Below are 21,841 nucleotides of genomic sequence, written 5' to 3' on the forward strand. Positions count from 1 at the left end.
GCATTATAACTTGTGTTCCTAAGGAGGATAAAGATAAAAGTTATTTAAAGAATTGGAGATCAATATATCTCATTAATGCATCCAATCAAGTGGCCTCAGGATGTATTTCCAATAGGATTAAAAATATGATTACCTTAATTAATGATGATGAAACTGGTTTTATGGCTGGTAGATCTATTTGTGGAAATATAAGAGCAGTATATGATGTAGTGTATAAGATACAAGGTATGCTACTACTGAATTTTTCAATTCTACAGAATGGGAATTTTTATTTAAAGTGCTATTCTACAGAATGGGAATTTTTGTTTAAAGTGCTAAATTTCTTCAGCTTCAGTAATAAATTATAAAATAGGTTCAGACATTTTATTGCAGTATATAATTGCATATAACTGTTAATGGACATATCTCCTCTTGGGTTTATATATATCTTTGATGCAAACAAGGCGACCCCCTTTCTCCTTGTTTGTTTGTACTCTGCACAGATATACTGTCATTAATGATTAAAAGAATAAAGATATAAATTGTATTAATATAGATGGAAGTGAATTTCCTAATATCTCAGTTCAGATAAAATAAGATTGGTTTTGGATTGATCTAAAAAAACTCTTAAATGCAATGAACACATTAAAATTCTAAGCCAAGATCTCTGTCCATAATGTAAACATAGAGAAAAAAAGAATAATATGGATAGGAAGCATAAAAAACAGCAACAGCCATTTGTGTAATGAGTTATATTTTATAGATGATAGCATTAAGCATTAACTTCTACTTATTTAAGTCTCATGATAAATCTCAATTATGATAGGTGGCGCTCTACAGTTTCGTATTTTGCATAGGTTAGGATTTTAAAGAAAAAGAATTTCCCCGGCTTTCCTCACTGGTTATACTGGCTATTTAAAAAAGACCTTGTATATCTTAGGTATAATGCAAAGAACCTTTAATTCCCTTTATTTTGGTGTATGATTGATGGGTGTACTATGGGTTATAGAGTATACAGCTTGGCCTTACTTCAAATGCGCACCTTTCAAAAAGTGCTAGCTCTACTTGGTCATTTTCTCTTCCTGAACTTCAGAGGTAAATTGTATAAAAAAGAGCCGATAACTTTTTTTACTTTTTATATATTTGGTAATTCATTCATTGCACTTTCAGAAGCTGGTATTGTCTAGTCTGGCAAAATTCATTTTCCCTATTTTAATAGCTGCTATGTATAGTGTACTTTAGACTAATTCAGACTGATTTTTTAACACAGGGGAGCAGTCATTTTAGTTAGCAGTGTGCTTAAATCATGTAAAATTTCCAAAAGTACAATATCCAAAAGAAATATCATCCACATTACATTAATGTAGCATAGAGGTATGCCAACATTCTTTCCACTGTGCATGTTTTAAATGCGAACTACTTCACCTTACATACGTCACTCTCTCAAAAGTACATATTATCTGGTGAGCGCCCCCATCGTAAATTAAATGATGTAAAGATACCACTGACTTGGTGGTCAAAGAAAATTCTTACCACGATGGGAAAATTATTGTGATTGTCACTTGCTTTATCAAAATGAATTCACATATTAATAAGATTACTGTGATCTCCAGAATGGTTTATTAAAAAATCAAATAGATTAATCTTTCAGTTCTTATGGAATTGATCAGTTGACAAGATAAAAAGAAAAGTAATAAATAAAAGTTATGAAGAAGGTGGAGTTGCAATGACTGACTTGAAAACAAAATTGAAGATGCAACTTAATCTACCAGGACTGGACTGGCCAAGGCATATTGCCTTAACATACAACATTACAAAAGATTTTAATCTAATTTGGTTTCAGTATAAATTACTGCAGAGAGTTCTTGCAACAAACACTTTTCCTGAAACAATTAAAATAGCAGATAATAATAAATGTTCTTTTTGTATGGATTCACCTGAAACATTAATTCATCATTTTTATGGACTTTGCAACTGTGAAATATTTTTGGAATTAGTGAGTTAGAACAGTAATTTCCTGCATACCTTTTAACTTACTTGTTAGAAACAGACAATGTAATTCATTTATGTTGCCGATATCAAAATAATACATATATAATATGCGTCATGAAAGAAAATCACTATTGGTACCTTTGTTTATAAACTTCTTAACATGATACTGCATTTGTGAGATGGAATTAGCCAAAATAATCGATAAACTGGAATGAAACTGAGTGGCACACATTTATTAATTTAGTAGTACATGTATAGCACAGTTATAGTTTTTCACGTCAAGATAACATAATTTTACACCAGTGGGTTTTTTGTTTTTTTTTTGCTGGTTCAAAATGCTGGCAGTTTTTGTGTTAGCTGACTTGAACGCCTTTGAATTAAACTTAAACTTCTTGTCGTTTCTTTCGTTTCATCCTACAATTTTCAGATTTTATGGTTAGCTTCCACATGGAGTGTAAATTAATCCAACAGAACATCAAAGATCAAGTTTACTGTGATGGAAAGAACAAAAAGTGACCTGGGCTAATATTTTTAAATGGCATGCACTCTAAGGAAAAAGCCTATTGATTTTAAGGTCAGAATTAAATGTCACTGTGATTGAATGAAGAAATTTGAATTTTCCTTGATGATAATTCTACATCACAGACCGGGACCAACTTTGTGGCTGGCTTGCACTTGGGGTAAGGAATAAACCTATTAATTTTGGGGTCATTTGTCAAGGTCACTGTAATAGAAAGAAGTAAAATGGTGTCTGGATGATAACTTAAGTTCTAGACCATGTACTAAACTTTGTGGATGGGCTTGAGCTTAATGCATACAAGATGTCGGTTGATATTGGGGGTCAGAAGGTCGAGGGTCAAGATCCTTGTTACTCAGAGAAAAATTGGTTCCGAATGAAACTTTTGTTCAGGGGTAAGTTCTTTGACCCAGCTCTGTGTATCGCTTGCAATTAAAGCAATAACAAAACTGATGAGTTTACCAGATTTATAATTTATGGCAAGTTGTGGTATTTATTCAGTATACTTCATATGACAATTTGTATAGAAACTAGTCCTGCATGTGTGGAAACTAGTTCTGTCACAGCTTTGATGAATTAATCGGAAACATGGTGAACATTATTGCATCAAGGGAGCATGTTCTGTCATCACTCTCTAATATATGTATTTGAGAGTTTTCCCTTTTTATGTGCTCTTTTTTATTTGCACCACTGAGTCCAAAACAGGGGACAGGTGTTTTTATACACATTTTTGGTTTTAATAAGTAATTTTACAATGAATATTTATTCACTCACCTGTTTAGATACAAATACAGGTACATGTATATTCTGGTGAGGTTTGTTCACTCACCATTAATGATCTTGAATATCCCAAAAGATTAGTAATGCATTTAACTAGTTTCAAAAATTTCCATTTAGTTGTGTATTTAAAATGCAAAAGCATTGGCTTCTTGGTGTGTACTGTGTGTGCACTGTGACTATAGCAAATCAGAAATCTTTACACCCACCATCCTTATATCCTGGTAAAACTTGGTTTACATTATTCACCTCATTAAATGGGATGATTGATAGCAACTAAAATAGTATATACATGTTTTCATTCCAGGTGAGATATACACCTCCGAGTCAACTGGTTGTGATGAGAGTGGAGATGGAACACAAGAAAAACCCTTTAAAACAGTTTTACAGGCAAGCACGTTATAATACAGACATCTGGAATACTGTTCTACCAGCCCCACTCAAAGCTGATTGTCTTTCTTAGCCAAGAGATAACTGATCAAGCTAAACATTAAAGAAAGAGGAAAATAGCAACTTTTTAATCAAATAGGTCGAAAATATTTGAATGATAATTTTATAAAATTGTCCGCTTTTGTGATAAGTTCATACAAATTAGTAGAAGACTTAACCTTTGCACCAAACCCCATTGTTACAGAAAATCTTAAGCAGTTTTTAGGGGGCTATTTTGTTGTAGTGAGGTTGAATATTTCCTGCAGTCAAGATCAGTAGCTGTGGACTGATCAGTAGATATGGACTATGAAGCTGTTTGATTTTAAGCGCCGGTAAATTTTTTGTCTTTTTTTAAAAAACATTTTATGAAATCAAGGCCTAAGGTACCTTGCCCTATCTGAGTATTCCTCAAAATATTAAATGCTTCAGGGATGATTCTATCCAATGTTTGTTGTGTGCCTTAGAATTTTTATTTTCAAATACCCTAATAGGAAGTTAGTAGTTCTTGCTTTCTTGAACGTTTTGCTTCATTCCATTCACATCTGTTATACACATTACTAGATCGTAATAGTTGTGTTGCCTTTTTCCTTATTGGGGGTCATCAGGATCATACAAAAGCTTGCTAATTGTGTGTAATCATAAGTCAGGGTCCAAGATTGATCCCACTTTCTGGATGATACTATCTTTCCAGCCAGAATGAGCAAAGTTGGCAAAATAAGGGATAAGTGGGTAGCAGAAAAGTAAAATAGTCTCTTTAGACAAATGGTTTTGCATATTTTCATGTCAGGTTATTAAAATTATGATGAGCTGTTATTAAAAGTTCATAAAAATATTGGAATGTTTTTTATTTTGTGTCAACACAGTTGTGTAACATAAAACTACAACCAACAAAACAGGTTATACTCTGAAATGGGCAACATCTTCCATAGCAGAAGTTCGCTTGTCACCTATTTATATGATGAATTATTGGATAAAATGATTAATTGCATTTGTAGTTGACCTGGATACACCCTGTAAGTTGCAATTTGTTTCAGTTTGGACAACAGATATCCATTTTTTTCAAATGTTTTAAAAGTTCCTTTGTGAAGGGGGGGGGTAATTGCATGTATAGCAATGTAATTTCTGGTATTTGTGACTATAAAATTAGAACCAGAATCAACTGCAGAACAAAAGACCTCCTCTTTGATGGGCAGCCTGACACCAAAGTCGACATTTTACTTTGATCGTTGATGCATTGTATTGAAACAATGGGGTGGGTGTAATGATATGAATTAAGTGCAAGACAGAATGATATTGCCTTTTGGGCGAAATGACTGACTCTTTCATTACTCCTTTGCCTGATTCACTACCTAGCATGGACCTTGTAACTTTTTGGATTCTCCGACATACTGTATTTTCAAAAAGCTGACAAGAGATCTGATTGCTTCTCATTTTCATAGTGAAAGATATATATTCGGTCCATAATTTGACAATATTTGTTGATTAGCTGTTTGGATAGTTGACAATACATTTTGGTAGTGGCCAATACACCCCTCTGCTGACATATGCTTGGTATAGCGTGAAATGCTTAACAACTTTCTGACTGCTTTACTTCTGATGAATGAAAGAACACTTGCAACAGCTTCTATTAATATTTAAAAAGGCCACTTCTCTACAAAACAAGAACAAAATTATATAATTATTAGTAAAAACCAGAAATTATAAACTTATTTTGTTTCTGTTTGTTATGACAACGGTGCAATAGCAACATTTCAAATATAAATTCAACTTGGTTTGAAGGTGATGCAAATGTCATTAGTGTTTATCACTACACTCTCTAGGGACTTGATGATCCTGGTGTTCAGACTTTGCTGCTGGATTCTCTGAGTGAATCCTGGTCAGAACAAGAGTTTTCTCTGACCCATGACACCCCAATTTCGATATTTTGATATTGGACATATATGTTGGAATGTAGGGTCCGGGTCCATATATGTTGGAGTGTAGGGAACGTGTCCATTGCCTATCAGCAAGTAGGGTAGCCATCTATTAGATAGCTTAGCAAACTTGAAGAACCTTTCATCGAGATATATCTGCAAGAAATTACAAAAAAGAATGATTTATTTTCTCTGAAATTGCGAGCACAGCATCTGTTATGTCTTTAAACCGCTGACAAATGAGACGAAATTACAGCATTGATGAAATTTGACCTGGATTTGCTGTTTGCATTCCTACTCACATGTCTACATAAATCTCACAATCTACACCACAACATAAATGTCCAAACACCTCTACACCACAGCATAAATGTCCAGATATAAGAAATGGGGTCTCATGGGTCAGATGAAACTTGTTTTATGAGTTGATGTATATTGATGTGTTGTTTGCAGTATGTGCTGAAGAACTGAAATGATCATGGTTTGCGTTCTATATATGCTGTAAAACCTGACTTCAAAGAAACATTGCCACTATTCACAAACTTGTCATAAACATAATACATATGGCATAAATATTCTCATTCAGGGCAATGATATATAATAACTTTTATTCTTGTACACAAATCTAGCATCTCTTTGATTTACCTATAATGGGTTGTTCCACTTCATGATCCTACCTATGCAAATTAGCACAATAGGCTCACCCACTGCAGCCTTCAAATCTAACTAGCTATTGTCAGCCAATTTAAGTAATATGTAAAATGATGGATTATACCTGACCTCTCTGCCTTTTGTCTCTAATCTAAGGGCTGTTCCAGTAAAACATACCTGGAACCCAGGGGAGGCACTTTTAATGTCGGGTACTCACCCATATATGCAATTTAGAATTTTCTCAATAACTATGTGAATTCAAAGTACACCAATCCCTTGATAACTCGCGCACATTGGGATCCAGAAACATCGACCGTACTATAAGTGAGGCGCGAGTTATCGAGGGACCTATAAAATAAGCCCAAAACCAATAAAGTGATTGACAACATAACGGAGAAATAAGGGGGGAGGGTTAGGCAGATTATACTGTTGAATACTCACTTTATAATTGTTCTGAGATTAACTGTTAATAAATATCTCTTCATAACGGTGTACTTTATTATTTCCTCATAGGACAACATTAATTTCTGGATAAATTACAGTATATTGAGGTATATTGAGGTGATCATCGAAAACATTATTCCACGTGGTTTCCGTTCGCTTAACATGTGTACCACTTCACACATTGTGTACTACGTCACTAATTTTTATGTTGAATTGGATACATTCTAGTTTTATTGTTTGATCCAAATTAGATGTTTTTTTATATACAAAAGATCGACTCTTTTTGAGAAACAGTGTCGATCGAACGATAGATAGATTTGAATGCGATAGAAGTAAAATCGAAAACAAAAAAAAACAAGGGTTAATCAGTACTAACATATTTAATTGGTCTACAAATTTAAAACAATGTAAATTAGAACAAGTTGATACTTGCCGTTTGTGCCACGCTTGACAAATATCAATTCACTTTTTGAAAAAATCTGTTATTTTTTTGTGTGTGTGTTACTCCTTGGTTTCTCTGCCGCCGAGCAAAATCCCACAGATTTCTCAACTGCATGAGCTTTATGTAGTCAACATTTTGGGTCTCCAGCCACCTTATGGCAATATCAAAATATTTGATTGCTTCCTGTGCAGAGGGGTGGGGGGTGCAACATCTGTGTCTGCATCACTTTCAACACTTGTGGTACTCCAGTTAGAATCGTCTTCTGCTGCAAATTTGTTCACTATAGAAATAATTATAGTTTCATCTGACATGTATTCGGCTGTGGGGCAGTCATTGTCGGCACAAATCCACTCCTCCATATCATCAAGAGAAACGCCCATCTCAGGACCATGAGTCTGTACGAATTTCTCCCAAACAGCCTCGGCATTAATGACATCAGTTTCACTGAAACATTCGAAGTCACTATCATCGTTGTTGTCTCTGTTACTGTTTTGCTTTACGTCAAAGGCAGCTTCATGACCTTTAATCCAGCACCCGAGGTCTCTTGTAATCGATTTTTTTTTTAATGCAACAAACACTTCCCCAAGTTGTTGATGAAAACAAAGCCGGCATGTACATGTAATTAGGTTCTCACAGAAGTACTCACGGGTTTCGATGTGACGGTCGATTGACTCTTTTCATGTTTTCAGTGAACAGAATATGTGTGATTATAATGTTTACACTGAAACGGAATTAAAAGATTAGAACGTGACTTTCACACAGGAAGACGTTTAATTGGTGTTTATTTCATTCTCTGTTGCCACCTGTTAGCATTTACCAAGTTTTCATTGATCGCTATTTCACCAGACTGTTTATTTACAGTATACTGACAACTATTTATCATAAAAACTTACATAATATATGAGATCTTTAAACAGAGGTATCGCTAGGATTTTAAAACTGGGTCTTTCTGCCTCTGAATTCAATCACTAAATATCAGTACATTTTCTCACTCGGCCGCCAGTCAAAGCCTTTGAACTAGCCGCCTAACTGTTGCATCATGTTCTTTTTTTTTTTTAATGTACTCTTATAAAATGGCAACAGTACATCAAAGAATCTTTCATTCACTGAATTCTGTCATTGTAAATATCAGCACAGTTAACTGATCAACACATTTTCCCACAAAGCAGGTGGCTGAAACAAGACCGGCAAATCTTTGAATTTTCCCACGCACCTATTACATGCGTACGGAGGACTCCCGCCTCAGTGATTTTCTGCGTCCCAGATCAAAAATTGGCGTCCAAATACGCGTAATTAAACGTTTTCGAGATCTCTGAAATTAATTCTTCTTTAGAACTTGCAAATTTCAAAATATGGATTATATTTTTATGGGCATTAATCACCATTTTCGATGATAAGACGAGCAATGTATCAAGGTTTAATTTATCAATTCTTATCGTAATTTTTTCATGTTCAGCATATTTTAAAGATATTTTAAATACATTTTCTCTGGAAAAAATCGGGAGCCAAGATGGACACCGCGTTATAAGTGAGATCACAAGTTATCCAGGTGCGAGTTATCGAGGGAGCGGTGTACTCTGGTATTTTTTTTTTTGAAAAACTTCCTTCCCTGGGTACCATGTATGTTTGAATGGAACAGCCCTAATAATTTTAGCACAATATTTTTTTATCACTCAAAAATGCATAATATGTAAATAAATTAAGTTATTGTCTTTGATTATTGATGATATTTTCCAGTAATATATAAATTGTATTTTTTATTTTCAGGCTATGCGACACGCTGGAAAAGAACCTTTTCCAACCATATATGGAGATGGAAAGGAAGTAGGAAAGGTAAGACATTGCATGTTCTGCATGTATATGTTTACGTCATTCAGTTTTTGGTCTAATTTTCTTTTGAATAACTTTTTTGTGTCGCAACCTTTTTTATTGATCAAGATATGGATACAGTTTATTGTTAGTTATTAAGTGATTCAGATTTAAAACACTTGAATCCCTTGGTTTAGATTGCAATAATTTGCTTAGGATTATTTATATGTCAGATGTTATTTGAATAATTGTCTGAAGCTGTAACAGTTCTATTGATTATCTGAATAGATTAAAACATAAGTGGCCCATATTCTTAGCTGGGTTTTTTCTTAAATTGCAGACAAGAAAATCTGATACAAAATTGATTCCTTGTATTTTTTTAGGTGAAGACTTTTCTTTATTAAAAACAAATGTATGCAGACTCGTTATCTGTCATGAATTTAATTGATGATAATTGTTACACGTCTTGGACAATCCTTAAAAGTCCTTACATTTCCAAAACTGAATAAAGCAGCTCAACAAAATTTGACTGAATTTAACAGAAAGCATTCAGACATGAGATTCTTCAAGTTTGTACAAATGATGCTTTAAAAACTTTTAAATGACTTCTCACATACTGCTCAGCAGAATTTTGCCATGTCATTCTGGCACATAGGTTTTCAGATTTGTATTAATGATGCAGATTAATTGGCTAATATGTCTATCTTTATTAAAAGCTCATCGAGTTTGTACCAGTGGTGCAGATTTGCTATCAAATAAGGGTACATTTATGAAAAATAAAAAACCTTTAACAAAACATGTCAGTACCTATTCTGCGGAATCAGACTAAATTTTGTATGCATCCTAACTAGAAGGCTTTCAACAAACCACCGTCAAGTATGACAACCATTACAGAAAAACATTGAAACAGCTTGATGTGAAATAAAGCTGCTCAACAGAACTGGACCAACTTTGAATTAAAGCATTCATATATTGGCTAAATGACGCTCACGTGGCACAAGATTTGGATCAAGATCAAGAAACAAGAGTGAAATCTTGAAACATTTGTTTTCATAAGATGTGCAGTTCACCGTATGGGATGAAATTGTGATTGAGAATATTCTAATGACCCAAATTACTTGGCCAACTGCCATTTCATTAAACTTTAAGGCAGTTGTCAGTCTGGTGAGTTCTTCTTAGCTGCTTGTTTTGTTTATCGGCCATCATTTGTCATGCTTCAGTTTTATCATGTTTTTGTTATTGTATTTAAATGACTGTATCTTCACAATCTTTATTTGCAAACTTTAAAGACATGGAATCAGGATCTTCTAAATTATTGATGCAATAAAAACACAAAATAGAAGGTGGATGACAGACACTTATGTCAAATTAGACAATTTAATTGATGTATCTTTTAATGCTGCTTTAAAATTTGTGTTACTGTTTACTATTGCTCAGAGGTGGGAAGTAGTGGCCAAGACTCAGCTGAAGAAATGTCAGAAACTCTGGCAGAGGGAACAACAAAAATCAGCAGACAAGCTCAAGAGAGAGGTATATTCACACATTAGAACAGTAGTCTAGTTCTTATATTGTTCTTTGTCATAGTAAATTCATTTAAACAAAAGTTATTTTGACTGTTGTTGTGGGCTTAATGCCATTTTTGAGTACATGATAGGCTATACAAAATGGCCAGTATAATTGGTGGAGGAGGAATGTGGGAAGACCCACAAGAAGCTACTGGCAAGTTTTCTTACATAACAACAAAGGCCATACCTGAGACTCAACCCCATGTGGACTGAGGTGTTATTTAAGTAAAAAAACACTGTCTTTACTAATCTTGAAGATAATTTGTTGTCCATGATGATTGTTTAGAGAGCAAGTTCTTTGTTTTTGCACACTGCATTATTTCATATTCATTAGTGGATCCATCTTGGAATGCCTGTGATGGGGTTGCTTATGAATTGGGTGGTGTATGAGTGCTATATCAGCCAGAACAAGTATTAGCTTTCCAAAATGTTTGAATGCTTAGCTCTGTTTAAGTCATTTGTTTGGAATGGAAAGAAAAAATTCTTTTTCTGAAATATTTACAGGTGATAGGAGATTTAGGTTAGGTAATCTATTTCAAGCAGGAATATTGTTTTCATGTTGAGCAGTTATGGGGGTAACTTTAAGGTTGGATGATTTTGTCATGTGATTGTTGAGCAGATTTGGATTTCGTGGTCTTAAAAATCAATATCTCATGAAATATCAGTGAATGGATTGGATTACCTCTTCATTAGAACATTTACAAACTACATGAAGCCAAACTGTTATCACCAACATGTGCTTTTAATATGATGCAACCAGTGCAATGTAGTTTCCTAGTGGCACTCGAAACATGACTGGAAGAAGATAGTGCCTAATTTATAGGCTTACCTGGCCATAAGGTTGAGTATAATATTGTACAGGCCTTTGTACATTACATATTTTCTGTAAGTCCTGCATCCTCCATTTGTTAACAGCCTCTTGTTACAACTCTGGTGTCCATATCTGTAATCCAATTTTTAAAAAAAAAATGGAATATGGGTTTATATCATCTATATCATGAAAAATTATGATAAGGAGCAAAATCCATGTATGTTGCACCTTAACGGCTAAACTTTTTACCACTCGGGGACTATTTCTGATCCAGTTTTTATCAAACTTGGAATATATGCTTGTATCAATAAGAGTCAATCAAGAGCAAGATCCATTGATTTATGAGGCAATCTTGCATCAGATTGGCAGAGTTTGTTATTTCTCTGGAAGCCATATTTATATCATTGAGATCATGGATGGGATAGGTATTGAGTGCAATAAACATGTAATTTTATGACAGCTTGTTGTCACTCTAGAGGCCATATTTCTGATCCATTTTGATCAAACTTAGATTATATGCTTATACCATCAAGATCTTGAATGGGTTGACTTGTAAGCACTTTGTAGGCCATACTTATGGTCTGAATTTGAACAAAATTGAAAATACGTGCCTATATGATCAAGGTCTTGGATGGGTTTGATGATGAGTGAGATCTGCTCATATTATTGTGAATGATTGGCTAAGCTTGTTTAACTGAGTCGGCCATATTTGTGATCTAGTTTAGATCAAATTGGGAATGAATGGTTATATCGTCAAGATCTTGGACTGTTTCAGTATCAAATGACCTTGATTGACTGAATGTCTTACGCTGGAATTCCTATCTAATTTTAATCAAAAGTTGGAATATGTGATCTTGTTACCAGTCTTGAAGCCATACTTTTGATATGTTGGGTTTGTTGTCATCAAGAGAATGGATAACCTTGTTTATGAGCAAGAGACTGTACATATTAATAATGCATTTATCTTTAGAAATAAAAGTTTTGTCAGAATATATAGTAAAATCAACATCAAATAAACATTGGGAGATGGTTTACATAAGATGTGTTCTTACACTACTGCATAGGCCTTCAGAGTGAAACAGTTAAATGTTAAGGTATGTAAGCCAGGTAAGCGATATCTGGCTCACTTTGGTCCAATGTATTGTACTATCTCAGCTCCTGCATCTGCATAGATAAAAGCATGTACATAGTACACCATCTGTGAAGTGTTTGCAGCTCATGTTGACATTTGTTTTTATCTGTTGTATTGCAACCAGTTCTTAAAAGTTGGTCACTGTGACCCATATCTTATACTTCACTGATTTCGATTTAAGTTTTCTGTTTTAAGTTTGTTCTCAAGCTCTGTTCATAGTAGCATAATCAAACAAGATGTTTGCATGAACAAGCAATAAAACTTAAATGTATCTAATGCAACACAAAATGTTTGGAGAGAAAAGAAACTGTTTGCTTTATCCCAGAAAAGCACTTATTTTCCTGGGATTTGAACATATCCTTCTGCATTCTGAGAGATGAAACTTGATTTGCCTAATAACTTTGTTTTCTACCTAGACTGATGATGCAGAGAGAAGAGAGAAGAATCTGGAAGAAGCAAGAAGTATTGTGTTGGAACAGGACCTCAGCTTGCCTGCACCAAAAAAGGTATGTTACACAGTTAAAACTTGAACGTTTATGTTGCAATAGAACATAATCCCAGCTTGTTGCCCTAAAGCAGGTTTAATACATACCATATATACTTGCTTATAAGCCAATTCAACTATAAGGCAACCCTCCCCCTTTTGGGGGCTACAAATTGCCAATTTCTTGGACCCTCCTATAAGTCAAGGTGTACTTTGCAAGACAGGTCCATCTGAAGGGGTGGCTTGTTGTCAGTGAGTCAAGAGTTGCTCTTTGGAAAAATAAACAAGCCTTGATAGATACGAAAAAAGCAACAGAACCAATGTAGGTACAGTTATTTTATTGAGTTGAACATGTCACAAATAAATTGATGATTTATGATTTGTCCTAATCCGTTTTTAACCATAATGCTTTACACTTTATATTCATTTATATGATAAATCCATGAATTCAATTATAGGTCACATGCAGGTATTAAAATAATTCATAATGAAATGATGGTGGCCTAAGTGGTTAGAGCATCTGCATGTATCCCCAAAAGGAGTCAAAATTCCCCTTTGTGTCAGAACTGGGGGTAAGACTGAGTAAAAACTGATCTATGGTATCAAAACTGGGGGGTGGGGTCAGATAAAAACTTTGGGAGTCCCTGAAACATAAAGGAGTGTAAAGGGAAAACAATATTCTGCCTCAGATGCAGGAGGTTGCAGATTCGAACCCCAGCCAAGTCATACCAAAGACTTATAAAAATGATCTAACAGCTGCCTTGCTGCCACACTGCAGATATCATAGCAATATGGCTGAAAAATTGTTAAAGCTACGTTAAAAATCCAAAACACATACACTTATCCAATTCACAATAACCCATAGTGTTAATTTCACGTGTCTTACAATGATTTAAGGCCACTGTTGTTTTTAATTTGGAGTATAATATAAATGTCATTTGGTACAAAGTCCCAGAATTCATCCTCATTTTCTGATAAAGTCGTGAAATCCTCCATTGTTGTCTAGTAAATCGTTATGCTCATTATCTTAAATATCATCTTGACTCCATTCCTTGGCTTCATTGTCATATGCAGATTCTTATGCATAGACTGGGCTGACCCTGTAAGTAACACTTTGATCATACAGTCTATGAAATCTATTAAAGGTTTTAGCTGAACACATCTCAGTTGTTCTGCAAGATCACAGGGAGTTTAATAAACCACCTTTTGTTACTTGGCAAACTCGCAGATCGATCAAATGGTTCTTACATGGAAAATTAAGAGGGCGCTCCCTTTACAAGCAAAATTAATGTTAGAATCATAAATGCTATCAACAACCAATAAATACTGATATGTGTCGCTATACATACATGCTGATATAATAATTGTATTACAAATAACTTTGTTGGCTTTGTAGATTAAGATTCGAGAAGCCACAGCAAACCGTAATACAAGAGTCCAGATTTATGGTTGGGTGCACAGACTTAGAAGACAAGGTATGACAATTGTACAGGTGTTCAAAAACTCCTCCTCCTCCTCTTATTTAGTATCTTAACTTTGTCTTGGCTCAGCTTTAAGCTTAATTTATCTTTCATTATATATTAACTTACCTCCATGAAGTATAACCTCCTACATTGATGTCTTACATGGTGTCCACATGTACAGAAGCATTTACATAGGTACAGCCTCACTGTATCTCATTCTTTCTTCCTAGGTTGTAGGCTGCAGTTCAGAGTTTCATAGTGCCTAACCTTTAGGAATGAAGGGACTGACATTGTACATGTCATGCTTCCCAATTTCTTGGCCCCTTTCATACATGTAGGAAAATGGTGGGAGGAAGATGATGTTTGCTGGTAGTGTTTTTCATACAGTTTATTGTAATTCTGGGATATAATATAGAGATTACACCTTTTGTACTCAGGCTATGCTTTTTTTTGCCACTCAGATTGTGTTTGTACCACATGTGGTTTGATTCCTGCATTAATAGAAGTCTAAATGTCAATACACATAATGACCACAGTAAACCCAAATTCTGTTCTAATGAGATTTCTTGTACATTTTTGTTACATGCATGTACCATTTCTCTTTTATTTACTTCAATTGTTTTATTAGAGTTGATTCAGGCAGTCATCGTTCATTATGTTAAGCATTAATTACTGTTAAAGAGACAATTAGGAAGTGATATTTGATGACACCAGTCATTGCCTAGTAATAAGGGTAGTTAGTGATCAACTGTGCACGGTTCGGTTTCCATATGCGTGAAAATCCCTCTGGTAAGCATATAGTCTGGGTGGGTGTTGGTGGTCAAATACTGCAGTGACAGTGATGTTTGTACATTAATTATGCCTGACTAATTATGGTTGGTGAGGATTGCAGGTGAACACAGGAATTAAAGAAAAAAGCAATCAAGACATGACTATGTTGGTGAAAATCAAGAATGGCACAATATAGAAGGGCACAAAATTGAGTGAACACTGTATATACATATTCTTTAGTTGAGTTTGGCATGATGTTTAGGTTTACACACCCAGTATCCATACTGTTTAACCTCCAATCACATACATGACAGCTTTTATGCTTTCAGCATAATTGTTATGCTATTTTTGTTACAAAATTACATTTTATGCTTGCCTGTATATGAATTACACATTTCAGGTATATAAAAAAAGATTTAAAACAGTAACATAGTGTCTGTTATTTTTATTTTCATCTCATTAATCCCACACATCATATAAATCTGAGAATATTCTAAAAACATACTCAGCATAAGAAGAATGTTAAGAGTACATTTGTCCATCACTGAATTACAAAAGCTTTCCTTATTTTCAATTTATAACAGCTGTATGTTATACATTTGCATGAAAACAGATGGGTTTCTTTAATTGAAACCTTTTCGCACACATTCATTATATATTGTTATGTATTTAGGTAGTGGACCAGTCTACTGTAAAAATAAAAATGGTGCCAGGTGTTAAGCGAAACAGGTTTTTTCATTGTGACTGATGGATATTGTATGACTAAAAATATTAGAATAGAGTAATCCTATTAAACTTCAAAACATGTTGGATCAGAAAAATGACAAATCAAGGGCATTTTAATAATTTCAAAGGATGAATATGATAGTAATGTAATGCAGTACTTGGACTGAACACATCGTCTTGCTTAGTACAGAATTCATGGACTTAACAATCATTCAGCAAAAGTTAGACATGTATGTTAGTTAAAATGAGTGTTTTATATAAATAATTTGTCAGTATGTTTTGTGTTTGTATTCTGGTATTAATCCACACGGATTTTGTCAATATGTGACAAGAATTTTACACAGTTGTATTCCATCTGTGACAAGAATTTTACACAGTTGTATTTCCAGGTTAGTTGCAAAAATAAAAGTATTTTTTTCATACAGTTTCCTGTAATTATGGCGTGTAATATATAATGTTTCCTATGCCCTGATTATGCTTTTTTGCAACTTATATTAGTAATGATTATGCTTTTAACTCCACAGTGGTTTGCATGTATGCAATCATGAAACATTGTGAGTCGATAGATCTTGGTGAGTACTACACACAGTTGTAGGTTACTGTGACTCATTTTTATGCTCCACTGACTTGGGTTAAATTTTGTATTTAATTTGTGTTTCCCAAGCTCTGTTCATGCTTGAGTTATTGAACTAGATGGTTTTGATGTTTATGTTGTAGTGCCACACCCTTACAATAAAAGATGGTTGTACATTTCACATTATACAGGCTTAGGTTAAGATTTTACTTTTTCTCTCATAACCACATAGCATTTTTTCCTTCTTCACCTGACTACATTTGTTGTTCAACCTAAAGTCATTAACCTTGGTGAGTGGATGCATCTTGCCAAGTACTATACCCTCATCACAAAAGTAAGTCACTGTGATGCATATTTAATGCTTCATATCCATTGCAACTGTTTTGTGTTTAAAGTTAATTTCTGAAGCACTCTTCAAATTGAATCATCAAACTTGATCATTGTATGCATCTCATTACCAAGCAGTACAACAAAAAAAGGTCACTGTGGCATGCAATTTACATTCTGCTGGCGTTGCTTCATTACAGAGTTGCCGGAATGACATTAAAAATTAAAAGTACATCTATTTAATTGATTGTTTAAATGCTGTCAAGTGTTATTTTCAGTCCCTTTCATTTGATAAAAATCTGTTCCTCTCACATCTAGCCAGATTTTCATATGCCAAAAACTTAGCAGTGTGATAAGTATCAGAGTCTCTTTCAAAAAGTTGGAGTTATTCAACCTGCATTGGAAATATAAGAACATGTTCCAAATGGTTTTATGTAGTAAAGAGTCACCCCACCTTGGTAAAACATTTAAAACTTGACAAAAAAATAATTGTAAAAAAACAACAACATGATACATGAATTCAAATAACACATGATGTAAATTATCAAAATAATTAGGGATTACATTGATTAATATAAAATTTGAAGCTGAAGAAATTAAAAGTACATTAAAATAAAACAAAAACTCTTAAGTCAGAAATTTTATGCTATTAGCCTCATGTCCCATCACATTCTACCCATCAAATGCCAAACAAACACTTGCGAAGAAAATCTTAAATCACATGGGTTTATCTCGGCGACCCACTCAAAAGAACATGACAACCTGGGTTGTGACTGATGCATTAAGAACCACTGTTGTTAGTAACCAATATTCTATGGTATGATGAATTTGCCTCTAAAATTTATATTTAAAAGAAATCAAACGTGATAAAGTAATATGTGCTTAGTGTTTAGTTGCAGGATTCCTATGTGGGGTCTGTTTCCAGGCCAGGCAGAATTGGCTGCAGTAAAGTGTACTTAGACAAGACACTTTGCTCTCATTGCCCAACAGTACCAATCAAAACCTCTGGCTGAACATCCAGCCAACCCAAATTGTTGTGGATAAATTTTTTTTTTTTTTAATTTTTCTTAAAGTATTGTGTTATGTTAAATTTCAGAAGTATCTTTGAACAAAAACCCTTCAAGTAGGCTAAGGTCCACCAAGTCATAATATTCTTTGGGCAACAAATCTTAGTTGGCTAAGCTCAGTCAACCATAATATTGGTATTCGTCTCTGACACACACCAACAGATATATGTGTGTGTGTGTATTGGGAATGTATTTGCTATTGTGCATTTTAAAAAAAACCTGAAAGATGTGTTCTTTCATTCCATTTTTAATTATTGTTCATCATTCTGCATTCTGCCTTTGTGTTTTCCTTTTTCAAATGCATTTGTTATTTTGTTTGCATTCATTATGTACACCTATTACTTTGTTTTCATATCACTGGTAAAATGGCTGTTTTGGGTATGTTGTTTCAGATAATTGTCAATGTTTATTGTTAGGTTGAACTTGATAATCTCTAGATACAAATGTTGAACTTCTGTGATTAATTTCAGGCAAAAACCTTATGTTCATTGTTCTTAGAGATGGAACTGGATTTTTGCAGTGCGTTTTAAGTGACAGACTGGTATGTAGTAGTCTTATATTTCTTGATGTGCTTGTTAAAACAATTACTTTTGACTATTGGAACACATTCATTCATTTATGCCTGGTATTTTCAGAACAGCTTGGACAGTAGCAAGTTAATTAAAATATACTGATAGCAAACTTGAAAGTTTCTTATATAGCTGTACAACCACCATAAGGTGGAATATATTGTTATGATGTTGTCTGTCCATCCACCTGTTACCAATTTTGTTGCCACAATAATTAAAGTTGTCCACCATCTACAGTTGCATTTGCATTTGGGATAAGGAAGAACCCAGTGAGTTTTGGGGTCAACAGTCAAGGTCACTATGGCTGAAAGAACAATAATGGTTTCTGCACAATAATCTTAGTTCTCTGTTGTATACCAGGATCAAACTTAGTGGATGGCTTGCACTTGGAGTATGGAGAAAAACGTCTTGATTTTGAGGTCCAGTGGTCAAGGTCACGTGCTGAAAGAATGTTTTTGGGCTTAATTATTGTAGTTCTTGACCACATACCTTGATCAGAATTTGTGATGGGCTTGCACTTTAGTTAAAGGTCACAATCATGGCTAGTTTCATAAGTCTGAAGCCCATTTGTTCACTAAAGGTGAGGTCATTAAGACCCATTGGTCAGTACTCTCCAGAATCATCCATAACCTGCTTGAGCCTACGTAGAGGACTATTGAACACCAGGGGACCTTCCAATGTGTCATTCATGGTGCTTTTGTTAAGTGTAAAATAAAACTGTGTTTTTCACATGACAGTGGATTCAGTAGGAGATAGCGATCATAAGTAACAGAACTTGGCCAAATTTGAGACAAATCAGCATGATATGGAGGTTTTTCAGGTATCTACCAACTTTACCTATTTGCCATCAATTATCTCTTCTACAAAATTTTTTTTTGAAAAATGTTTAAATGCTCAGTGGAATATAAATTTGATGGCAGATTCTAACTACAATGTCTTTCAAAATACTTCCCCAAACCCACAATGGAAATCCAGAGATTTATTGTTCAGACCTGAAGTGTATAGGTCCTTAATAACTTATTTAATTATTTTCCTGGCCAGATATGTAGTATGAAGATCTCGTTTTTAAAATATTAATTGACCATGATCTATAATTAATATTTTGTCTTAAATAATTAAGACATTTGCAAAAACCATTTGAAATACCTAAGCACAATATGATTTACTTTCACATTAGACATACAATATGTTTTCAATGGCCTGCACATTTAACTTTGTCATTATCCTTACAATGTCAGACTTATGTAATTATCCTTACATTGTCAGACTTTTGTCATTATCCTTACATTGTCAGACTTCTGTAATTATCCTTACATTGTCAGACTTTTGTCATTATCCTTACAGTGTCAGACCTATGATGCACTGACATTAGCAACAGAAGCTGCCATTTGTGTCTTTGGACAAGTCATGGAGCTGCCAGAAGGGAAGACTGTAAGTAAAGGGAAATTTAATATGTAGACTCTTACAAAATTGTTTGTTTTGATTATGCAATACAGTCAGATAACTGCTTAGAGCAAATTGCTTGATTTGTCAGCCTGTTTTGTGGGTTTTTTCCCACTTGGTTCGTGAATGTGACAGATGAGAACAAAGTAAATCAAATGCAGCATCTAATTAATCTTTGCAGACTTGCCAACCTTAATGAATTTACTGTGGTGATTACAAAAATGACTTTTAAATAATGGACCTATTGAACAAAAGATCCCCAAAAAGAAAACCAATCAAAAGTACAATCATTGTGGTCACAGGGCTTAAATCTGTGTTTTTATAATGTCAGCCTGCCATATGACTACAGAAAGGGAACTGAAAAAAGGTGAGACTTTATTGACTGCCTTATGAGAAGGTATTGTTAGAGCTGGCAGGTCTGCATTGGAGATCCTGACTTGGTGGAGCACCTGCAAAATAATTCTGAAAGGTGGGAAGGAGTATGCAAGCAGATGTTCCAGCTTTAGAACTTAAAACAAGCACTATTCAGGCCCTCTGGTCTTAGACTGGAGAGACATAAAAGAGGAACTTGTTTTTTACCAAGGGTCTCCCCCCACAGTTAGTAAAAGAGAATTTATTTAAAATCCATTCATTGAGGACCACAAAACCCACCCTCTGGACAGACTTTTCACTAGAATATTCCTCCTGTCTGAAATATGATGGATTCAGAGAGTTATTTCCTCTAAGGCTGCCTGTCATAGGAGGTTCAAGACTTCCACACAAAGAGGTGCATGTGTACCTTGCTGATGAGGTACATTACTACTAATATATTGTCTGAAGTCACCATCGCAGAGTGATGCCTTATTAGGTTGAGAGGTGCATGTGTACCTTGCTGATGAGGTACATTACTACTGATATATTGTCTGAAGTCACCATCGCAGAGTGATGCCTTATTAGGTTGACACACCCCAGTAAGCCAGAAACATTGCCTGTTTCCAAGTTACTTATTTGAAGGGTCATTTCTTCCATGAGCTGAATCTTGGGCATGGCTTATGTGGGTATGTAAGAAGGCTTGCCAGTAACTTCCCATGTGTCAGTGGTTCTTACCAGGGACATCCTGGCTTTTTCCTTCATCAGTTACACTGGGCCCTCATGTATAGCCTATCATGTGCTGAAAAATGGCGTTATGCCCAAAACAACAACAACTTTTCTCTTAAATGAGCCAGTTCGGCAAACGTGGATGTAAAATGGCAACATGGGACATTCATGCCATGTGTCCTAAATGCACAGCATGTGTATGCATGGATTGTTGCCCCATTTGTTGTTTTGTTGCATGATTAGTTTTGGGATTTGGCATAAAATCACCTGGCACCAGGTAATGTTTCAGGTGACAAGTAATGAAGATCACCTGCGTCAGGCACAGGGTCACAAGGTTCCAGGCAGCAATCCTGCAAAAATGAGTTTAATTTCTGAGATATGTTGCTCAGTCACTGGTTACCAGGTACTTGAAATTTAAAACCAGATGGTGGGTTGTGTCTAAAGGGACAGTTACCCAGTTTCTATCATCATTCTGGGGGCACCAGGTGCTGATCACTGATTATGGCATATTGTGCTGATCTTATATTCTAGGCCTCGGGTCACCAATCGTGGAGTACTGAGCTCTGTTGCTAACCACAGAGTACCTGGCACTTTGCACCAGTCAACATAGGCTGGGCATCAGACAAGGGCCTATGTTCCACTGGTCTAAGGGAAGGGATTGGTTCAATACCCCCCCCCCATTATATTTCCATTTGAAAATGGATTCAGAGTTTTGAAAACCAGTTGGAGAGGGGGGGGTCGTCATCCCACCTTTCTCTCTGTTTACATTGGGAAATGGATTCAGAGTTTTGAAAACCAGTTGGGGGGATGAATTTGTCCATTAACCCACATTTCTCTATGTTTCCATTGGGAAATGGATTCAGAGTTTTAAGGACTGGT

The 21,841-nt window shown here is 34.9% G+C and overlaps 1 protein-coding gene across 1 annotated transcript in view; it reads left to right on the forward strand.

The window, feature by feature from the left end:
- The window catches only part of LOC149801599 (asparagine--tRNA ligase, cytoplasmic-like), a 54,874-nt gene that overhangs the window by 5,003 nt on the left and 28,030 nt on the right, over positions 1-21,841 (forward strand). Inside the window, exons 2-8 of the mRNA XM_089955855.1 lie at positions 3,573-3,655; positions 8,912-8,977; positions 10,391-10,483; positions 12,878-12,967; positions 14,342-14,420; positions 18,344-18,414; positions 19,787-19,873. Of these exons, the coding sequence (XP_089811981.1) occupies positions 3,573-3,655; positions 8,912-8,977; positions 10,391-10,483; positions 12,878-12,967; positions 14,342-14,420; positions 18,344-18,414; positions 19,787-19,873 (569 nt within the window). The remainder of the gene's footprint in view (positions 1-3,572; positions 3,656-8,911; positions 8,978-10,390; positions 10,484-12,877; positions 12,968-14,341; positions 14,421-18,343; positions 18,415-19,786; positions 19,874-21,841) is intronic.

This window comes from Sinohyriopsis cumingii, chromosome 4, assembly GCF_028554795.1.
Source record: "Sinohyriopsis cumingii isolate HCF-2022 chromosome 4, ASM2855479v2, whole genome shotgun sequence".
Lineage (NCBI taxonomy): Eukaryota > Metazoa > Mollusca > Bivalvia > Unionida > Unionidae > Sinohyriopsis > Sinohyriopsis cumingii.